Below are 9122 nucleotides of genomic sequence, written 5' to 3' on the forward strand. Positions count from 1 at the left end.
GGGGGGGGGAAGCGGGAGGCTGGGGGGAAACCTGTGCTGGGGGAGAAGCCGGAGACCGGGGGGAAGCCAGAGAGTGAGGGGAAGCCTGAGGCGGGAGAGAAGCCTGAGTCTGACCAGGGTGACAGTGGGGATGATGATGACGATGATGATGATGACGACGATGACGATGATGATGACGACGATGACGACGACGACGATGATGATGGTAAAAATGAGTATGGAGGGGGGGAAGCCAGAGAGTGAGGGGAAGCCTGAGGCGGGAGAGAAGCCTGAGTCTGACCAGGGTGACAGTGGGGAGGATGATGACAGTGATGATGACGATGACGATGACGATGATGATGACGACGATGACGACGACGACGACGATGATGATGATGATAAAAATGAGTATGGCGATGACGACGGTGATTACGATGACGACTACGACGATGATGATGACGACTACGATGACGACTACGACGATGATGACGACGACTACGACGACGATGACGACGACGATGACGACGACGACGATGATGACGGAGATGATGGTGGTGATGATGATGATGACGACAGTGATGATGGTGGTGGTGGTGACGGCGATGAAGCTTGGTGACCAATGCTGCAGGGTGTGCAAGGAGCGTGTGGGGCGATGAGAGCCCGTGGTGGGTTGGCACAGGGGCGGCCACCCCTGGCTTCCTCCTCTGCCTCCCTCTGCCAGGGCTGGTCCCAGGCACCAATGGCATTTTGGGCAGGACCTACTCTTTCCTAATAAACCCCACATTGGGCCACCGGCTTGGTGTGACAAGCTGTCCCTGGACAGTGCCTGGCACGGCCAGGCCATCGTGGCTGCCCCAGCCCTGCCCTGGGCACAGGGAGCTCCTGCGCTCGCTCCTGCCCGGCATGGGCTCGGCGGGGCTCTTTGCACGGTGATGTGAGTCTGTCCCCCGTGGAAGAGCCACAGGGATGGTCCCAACCAGGCGCCCGCCCAGGACCAGCAGAGTATCTCTGGGCCAGGAGAAACCTCCCTGTGGGGTCTGTCCCCCCCAGCTCCCTGGGGCTCCCTGGGGCGAGCTGCTCTGTGGCCAAGGCCCCCCGGCATCCTCCAAAAGCAGCCGCCATGGCAGGGCTTGGTCAGGAGCCACGTGAGCATGGACACCCACAGGTCCCAGATCTGGTGGTTTTGCACAGGCGGTATGCCGGGGTGCTGGGAGCCTCGCCTGTGCCCGCCGTGCTGCGTCGTGCCTTGCTGGCAGTGGGGTCAGGAGCTGGGGGACCGCTGCCTGTGCAGGATGTGAGGGGCACTGCCAACTGACCCCCGAGGGCTCAGGGCAGCCCCGACACACTCCTGCTGCGGAGCTGCACTAAGGCGAGGTTGGGGCTGGCTGTGCCGCCGTGGCCCTGGGGCAAGCCTGGGTCCTCTGTGGGGGCACGATGGAGTCCCGCGAGGCACCTGCTCCCAGGAGGGTCTCTGGGAATAAGAACGAGCCTGGTCCCGGCAGGGATGGATGGACCTGTGGAGTTTGGGCAGGACTTGTGTGCAGGTCCCCGGGGACACGCCAGCTGCAGTGGCACAGCCCCTGCCCGGGACCCCATCCCTCCTGCAGGAGCCGAAGGTCCCACGGAGGCTGGCGGGGGATCACCAGGAGTCTGACACAGCAGAAGCCAGCCAGTGTTCATTGCAGACTGGGTTTACTGGGGGGTGGGAGGGCACGGAGACCCCCCCGTGCTCAGCATGGAGCTGAGCGCGAGGGGGTGGAGGTGGGATCGGGGGGACGGGTGCTTATCCAGCAGTTGATGGATCCCTCCATGGCCAGCTGTCCGGCTGTCTGGTACGGGGTGGCTGCACGCTCTGGGTCCTTGGTCTGGGTCCAGGTGGGGGCTAGGTGAATCCTGGGGAGAAACGGGAGTGTCCATGTCCCAAGCCCTCGCTTTGGAGCACGCCAGGGCGTAGCCGTTGGCCCCACAGCAGGGCCCTGGGGCGAGGGCTCCCAAGACCCCGTGCACCCCTCCCAGGGGAGCTGTCGGGGGGTTTGCTGGTCACTTCTGCAGTGTGCGAGGATGTGTGGGGAGATGGCACTGCTGTGCGGGACGCTGCACCCTGGCCATGGCCGTGCTCATCTCTGTGCATGTGGCTGTGCACCTTTGCGCAGCACCATTCCGCCAGCTCCCCACACCCGCCCTGCACCTACCCCACGCTCACCTGCGGACACCAGCCGGGCGCAGAGGCAGCAGAGCCCCAGGAGCAGGAGCAGCGACAGCAGCCGCATGGCGCAGGGCGGGCAGCGTGGGGGCTGCCTGTCCGGGCACAGGCAGGGGTTTAAATCCTCCCCGGGCTGGAGGTTGGTCCCAGTGACCCGGTCCATGCCCCAGCACCTGGCACGCTCCGTCCGAGCGTGACCCCCCCCCCCGTCCCCTCCCTCCCATGGCCTGCTGCTGCTGGATGAGCCGTGCGGAGAGGCATGAAGGTGCTGCTGCTCGGTGCTGGGCTCTGGGCAGCCCTGAGAGAGCTGTGCTGTGCTGTGCCATGCCGTGCTGTGCCACAAGATAAGAGCAGCTGGTGCAGCTTCCCACTGCGGGTGACAGGTACAGACCAGGTGGCAGCAAGGGGCTGGGGGACCCCGGCATGGGGCTGGCTCTGCCGAGGCAGTGGAGGTGGCTCCCCAGCTGGGTGCTGTGGAGCGGCCCATGGTGCCCTGGCAGCTCGCCGGGCATTGTTCTGCCTTGGGGAACAATCGCTGGCTCCTGAGGGACGTCCTGTGACTGGACACGGTCCACAGTCCTGCACTGCCACAGGCCCCTCAGCCCCGCACCCCCCGGCAAGCCTAAAGCAGGTGCCCAGACGGCCCCACACCTTGGGGTGGCAGCCAGGGACCAGGACTGGCCGGGGGGATGCGGGGCCCCGGTGCTGAGGGCAGGGAGCCAGAGGCTGCGTGGGGGCTCTGCCCGGGTGCCAGGACTGCGGGGCCATAGCACTGGGTCCCATGTCCTTGCTGGAACTGCGGCGGGTGCCCGTGCCCCTATCACGTGGTGCTGGAGCTGCCTCTCACCTCCTGCACCCTTCCAGGGGGCTGGTGGGACCGGCCACCCCAGCCCCTGTGGCCACCCGCTGCCAGGGCTCCGGGCATGGGCATGGATCTGCACCAGCATCATCGCTCCGAGGGACACAGCCCTTCCCAGGGTCTGGCTGCGCTTCCCACCCACGGCTCTGTGCGTGCCTGGAGCCCCACAGCAATCGCTTGGGCACTGGCTCTCCCGGGGGGGGCCCGAAGCCACCCCCAGCACCATGCTGAGTGGGGGTATTTGCAAGCGTGCCACAGGCTGCACCAGCAGCAGGGGCTGTCCCGGGAGCTGCTGCCTGTCCCTGGGGCTGCACCGTGCCAGCGCTGCGTGGGGCTGCAGATGGGTCTGCTGGTGCGGTGTGTCGCAAGGATGGAGGCACCGGAGCCGCTGGGGCTTTCCCTGCCGGCTCCCTTCCGGGAGTGCCTGTCCCTGGGAGAGGCAGGAGGGCTCTGGCGTGCTCGGCCAGGCAGGCTGCCTGCACACACGTGTGCATGTGCATGTGCACGTGCATGTGAAATGCAAGCCGGCCAGGTGTGGACACGTGTGCGTGCATGTGCATGCGTGTGCAGTCCACGCTCCGTGTGCATGTGCCATCTAAACCGTGTGTGCCCGTGTGTGCCCATCGACAGTCCAGGCTGGCTGGGTGGCACCACGCACTTGCCAGCAGCCAGCTACGGGGGGGACCCTCTCCTGTTGGTGTGTCCCTGTGTGCGGGATGGAGGTGACCTGCAGGTGGGATGACCTGTCCCGGGAACCCATGGAGTTGTGAGAAGAGGAGCAGTGGGGAGCGCTGGCTCCACTGTGCCACGGTGTCCCCGCTCCCTGCAGGGTCTGTCCCTGTCCCTGTCCTTGTCCCTGTGTGGGCTTGTGTCAGCCCTGGGGAACGTCGGTCCCGACAGGCCAGCGGGCTCCGCGTGGGGCCAGCCAGGACGTGCCACAGCCAGTGGGACCCGCTCTGCCCCTTGGCTCCCCCAGCCCCTCTCCTGCTGCATACCCGGGCTAGGCAGGAGCATCATCCTGGTGGCACAGCCCCATCCCTGTCCCCGCTCGGTGCCCGCCCTGGGAGGTGCCACATTCCTGGGTGCTCCCTGGGCCAGGCTGCCCTGGTCGCTATTTCCGCCACGGTGGAGGTCTGGCTGGCAGCTCTGCCCTGCACGGCTGCGCCCATTACCCACGCTGCATGTCCCCTGCCGCGTGAGCTGGATACGGTGGCAAGGCAGGCCAGGGGTCACCGACATGGGTCCCCCGTGGGGCATGGTTTTCTGTTGCGTGCAACCCCAACATCTGCCTGGAAGAAGCAAAAACCCCCAACCCCAGCACCCGCGGGGCAAGCTCCTGTGTCCACCGTGGCATCCCCCTGGCTTGGCCACGGCATTACCGCTGGTGCAGGGACAGCAGGGGCTGCTCTGGAAGACGATGTCAGTCGTTACAGTGATCACCTGGATGGCTGAGATACCGTGGAGAGATAGTGGGGAAAAATGTAGCCCCAGTGGATTTTGGTGTCATGGCCCTGCCCCCCTGCGGGGTGTGGGGTTGGGAGTTTCGGTGCCACCAGGAATGTCCTGAACAGCTCAAGGTTGTGGGAGACATGCCAAGGGCGGCTGCCAAGCTGTGGGTCTGGGACCACCGCAGTCCCGTGCAGGGATCTCCTTCCCACCGCCCGCCCTGACCCTGCCCCCCCCGACTGCCACCGGCATGGCCCTCCGGCTTTGCTCCCGCCCCGCTCGGGCTTTGCCACGTTGCCGTGTCCCACACCAGGGACACTGCCGGGGTCTCCGTCCTGGGGCTTCAGAAGAGAGGCAGGGAAAAGCTGCAGTGGGGTGCGGGCAGGTTGCGGTGCCGCCCTCCAAACCCCACCCCACTCCGACTTTCCTGGCCTCTCCCCACAGAGCTCTCCTCGCCCTCCGCTTCCCGTTGGGACAGTAATTACAGCAGTAATTAGAAAGACAATTATTCCTGCTGAATGAGAACAGCTTAATCTGTTTCTCCCTCCTTTTGGCAGGTTTCACCCCACGCCCGCCCACGGGTGCCGGCGGGATGCCGGGGACCCACCTGCTGCCCGGCCCAGCGCCAGGAGCCCTGTGCTGCCGTGGGTCCAACCACCGGCCAGGAGCGGGGCAGGCTGCGAGCCGAGGTGGTACCCACGGGCTCAGCCCTGTGTGTGTGACTGTCCTGCCCGGGATGCCCTCTGTCAAACCGGGGATGAGAAGGGGAGAAGGGGCACGTCCCTCCCCATGCGCAGCCTTTCCCTGAGGACCTGCATCGCAGGGAGAGCAGGGAGCGCAGCACCATGGTGTGCGATGCCCCAGACCCTTCCCTGGCTGATGGCTGTGCCAGAGCTGGCGGTTTTCCGTGCCCTGGCAAAACGGGCCCGCCCCCACCACACTCACTGGTAGCAGAGAGGCCAGCACCGACCTCCCCCTGCCCATCCCCATCACTGGCTCGTCCCCAGGGGGCTGTGGGCAGGTGCCGGCAGTGCCCCCAGCCCAGACTGGGCACACCGCTGCCGCCCAGCTGGACTCCCCATGGGCTGCACCAGAGCAGCCGTCCTGTCCTACCGGTCCCCCCAGCTCGAGGGCTGTGGCCGGGATGCTGCCGGGGAGGCCGGGCCCTGCCTGGGTGCGGCTCGTTACCCGCATGGCAGGAATTAGCCGGGCTCGGGCGCCAGCTCCGCTCCCTCCGCCCCACCAGCACACCTTAAATCCCAGCCCGCCGCACCCGGGGCCCAGACCCGGCTGCCCAGGGCACCATGGAGCTGCCGCCCAGCTGCCTCCTCCTCCTCCTTGCAGTCCTGCTCCCCCTCGCCGCACTGTCTGGCCCGGCCCTGCACACAGCTGGAAGAGAGGAGCCAGGGACGGGTGAGTGTGCCTGGGGCACGTCCCGAGGACAGGGATGCTTTGGGTGCTGCTGCTGCCTGGTGCTCCCCACTGCTCTGCGTGATGCTGGGTGTCTGCGGGGGCACAGGGCTGTGGGCGATCGGGGTCTGGCCCTGGGGCACTGGGGGGCTGCTCAGCCCCCAGCTCTGCGGCTCTCCCCAGCGTCCCGGCCGCTGTGTCCCACAGCAAAGGCTGGGTACTGCTACCACATCCCAGAGGTGGAGGACCTGCTGGACGAGGACTGCGGCACCTGCCGCAGGGACGTCTCATGCTCCCGCTGCACCAGCGACGCCAGCTGTCCCGGTGCCACCAAGTGCTGCCCCAGCAAGTGTGGCTACACGTGCCAGGAGCCGGTGCTGGGTGAGGGCTCGGTGCTGTGGCGGTGGGGCTCTGGAACGGCAGTGTGGTGAGCGCAGGGGAGGGCAACAGGAGGGGTGAGCCAAGGCAACCGGGAAGGGGGTTCTCTGGGGTGACCCCGAGCTCTTGCCTGTCCTGCAGACCCAGGGGGGGCACCACGCTGTGCAGTGGGGGAGCACCTGGGCTGCTGGCGCGTGGGGCAGGCGGGCGCAGAGCTGGCTGCCAGCGGGAAGGGTTCGGCAGCGAGAGGGGACCAGAGCTGTGCAGACTTCTCTGAGGGCCCCGGGAGCACCAAGCCCCACGGTGTCCCCATCCCATTGCCGGCTCAGCCCATTCCCCTTGGACTGCCAGATTTCTGCTACCTGCCCTCCGTCTGCGGGAGCTGCAAGGCACTCTTCCGCCGCTTCTTCTTCAACGCCTCCAGCCAGCAGTGTGAGGAGTTCATCTACGGCGGCTGCGGTGGCAACAGGAACAACTTCGAGACGGAGGGCGAGTGCTTCCAGGCCTGCTCCCATATCGGTAACTAGCTGTGTGCCGTGTGCCGCGTGCCGTGTGCTGTGGCCAGCAGCTGCTCCTGCCCCTGGCGATGCCCAGCCCAGCCCCACTCCTGACCCCCAGTCTCTCAGTTCCAGGTGCCTGATAGCGCCGGCCCGGGGAGCACGGTGGCCTCTGCACGGCCCCTGCCCGGGGGAAGCTGCTGCCAGTGGCCACGTCCCCGGCCACGTCCCTGCAGGGAGCCGTTCCCCGCAGGGCTGGCGGTGACCGGTGCTGCTTCCCGGGGCGGCCATGCTGGGGGCTGTGGCTCACCCGGGGATGCTCACCAGCCCGAGGGCAGGGTTGTGCACCCACAGCAGCACGGCTGCCCCCTCCTGTGTCGTGGTGCCCGACCGCAGGAGCCCGGCCCTCCCCTGGGGCTGTGACACTTCAATACAAGGACAGGTCCTTGGATGAGCACGTCTGGGTCTTGTCCTTCCTGCCTGTGCGGGCAGGAGCAGGCAGTGCCCATCCCTCTGGGCCGCCCCCCCTTGCTGGGACCAGGCAGTGGGTGCCTTCAGAGCACTACATGGCGGCCCCAGAGCTCACCCTGGCCACTGGATGGGCTCCCAGCCCCGGCTCTGCTCTCAAGCTGCTGACGTGACCTGGCTGGGAGCTAAAGCGACCCAATGGAGGAGACATGGCCCCTGCCTCAATGGATGCCCGGGGCGGTGCCCATCCTGCAGCCTGCCCCAGACCCAAGGCTGTGCCTGCACTGCATCGCTGGCCCCATGGTGCTGACTCTGGCGTGGGCTGAGCCCCCTGGCCCCAGCCCGGTGGGACCATCCCTTCCCCTGCGAGGCCCTGGCGATGCTGGGGCTGCTCTGGGAGCACAAGGGGCCGTCCCAGGGCCTGGTGGGGCCAGCCCAGTGCTGCTGAGACTTGGGGGCAGATGAAGGTGGCCACGCATGCACTTTATTGCTGGAGGTGGTGGGAGGGGACAGGCCAGCTGGGGCCCATGACTGCCCCGTGTCCCCTAATGAAGGTGTCTTCCTGCCATGGAGCTGCTGCTCTCCTGTCATGCAGTGTCTGAAAAGGAGGATGTGCTTTTAGGGAGCCCCGAGGTTGCGGGGGAGAGGGACTGGCAGCCATGGTTGCAGCTGAGCACAGCCGGCTCTGGTGAGAGCTTCCTCCCACTCTGCGTCCCTTCGGGTCCCCGTGCCCCGAAGGCGCGTCTCTGCTGGGAGCAAAGCAATGGCGCAGCAGCAGGAGCCGTCCCTGCGGTGATGCCGAGCCGGGAGCATGCTGAGGGCTGTGCCCTTCACGCAGGTCTGGCTGGCACCCCGCATGCCCCGGTGCCAGCCCTGGTGCCAGCCCCAGCTTGGCAGCCCTGAGCCCCCTTACCACCAGGCACCCGTGTGCAGACGTGGCCGCAGCCATTGCTGCAGCACTTGTGGCCCCAGGGACACTCCTCGTCAAGGCTGCACAGGTCCAGGCACGTCCCACGGCCCCTGGGGACGGGGCACGCTCCCTCTCTGCCTGCAAGGCAGAGCACCCCACCATGGGGCACCCGGCTGGGGGGCACCCCATGGCTCCTGGGGCAATGCCTGGGTCCTGTCTGGCTGAGCTGCATCTCACCTCCGGGGATGTCCATGCAGACGCGGCCACAGCTGCTGCGGGTGCACCTCTGTCCCCAGGGACACTGTGAGTCAGCCTCGCACTCCTCCGTGCACTGCTTGGCTCTGTGCTGTGGCACGACCGCAGCATCACGCTCTGCGGGCAGGAGAGGACAGTCACGTGGCGGCTCTGAGCTGAGGCCATGTGTGCTCATCACTTGCACGGAAAGAGGGGGAGGCATGGAAAGAAGGACGGGGGCAGATCGTGTCCCTGGAGCAGGGAGGGTGCGGGATCCTGTGGGCACAGCCACCTCGGCAGCCCCCGGTACAGGGCTCCAGCGTGGTGACAGTGCGGAGTCCTCACTGGGGAGGGAGGGCCAGGATGCCCCTGCGAGGACGGTGCCGGGGAGACCCCAGGCTCCATCCCTGCTGGGCTGAGCTGGGTGGGGGGACCCATGCCCTGGTGCAAGTGGCTGACCTTGCAGAGAGGCTGGCATGCAGACGTGGCCGCAGCCGTTGCTGCAGCACTTGTGGCCCCAGGGACACTCCTCGTCGAGGCTGCACAGGTCCAGGCACGTCCCACGGCCCCTGGGGACGGGGCACGCTCCCTCTCTGCCTGCAAGGCAGAGCACCCCACCATGGGGCACCCGGCTGGGGGGCACCCCATGGCTCCTGGGGCAATGCCTGGGTCCTGTCTGGCTGAGCTGCATCTCACCTCCGGGGATGTCCATGCAGACGCGGCCACAGCTGCTGCGGG

The 9122-nt window shown here is 67.1% G+C and overlaps 1 protein-coding gene across 1 annotated transcript in view; it reads right to left on the bottom strand.

Moving 5' to 3' along the window:
• Window positions 1-7078: 7078 nt before the first annotated feature.
• Window positions 7079-9122, bottom strand: part of LOC103899138 (balbiani ring protein 3) — a 9700-nt gene continuing 7656 nt past the window's right edge. The window contains exons 11-12 of the mRNA XM_019472141.1: window positions 8388-8522; window positions 7079-7197 (exon numbers count right to left, since the gene is read on the bottom strand). Coding sequence (XP_019327686.1) covers window positions 7079-7197; window positions 8388-8522 — 254 coding nt within the window. The remainder of the gene's footprint in view (window positions 7198-8387; window positions 8523-9122) is intronic.

The sequence above is a fragment of the Aptenodytes forsteri genome, unplaced genomic scaffold, assembly GCF_000699145.1.
Source record: "Aptenodytes forsteri isolate BGI_AS27 unplaced genomic scaffold, ASM69914v1 Scaffold483, whole genome shotgun sequence".
NCBI lineage: Eukaryota > Metazoa > Chordata > Aves > Sphenisciformes > Spheniscidae > Aptenodytes > Aptenodytes forsteri.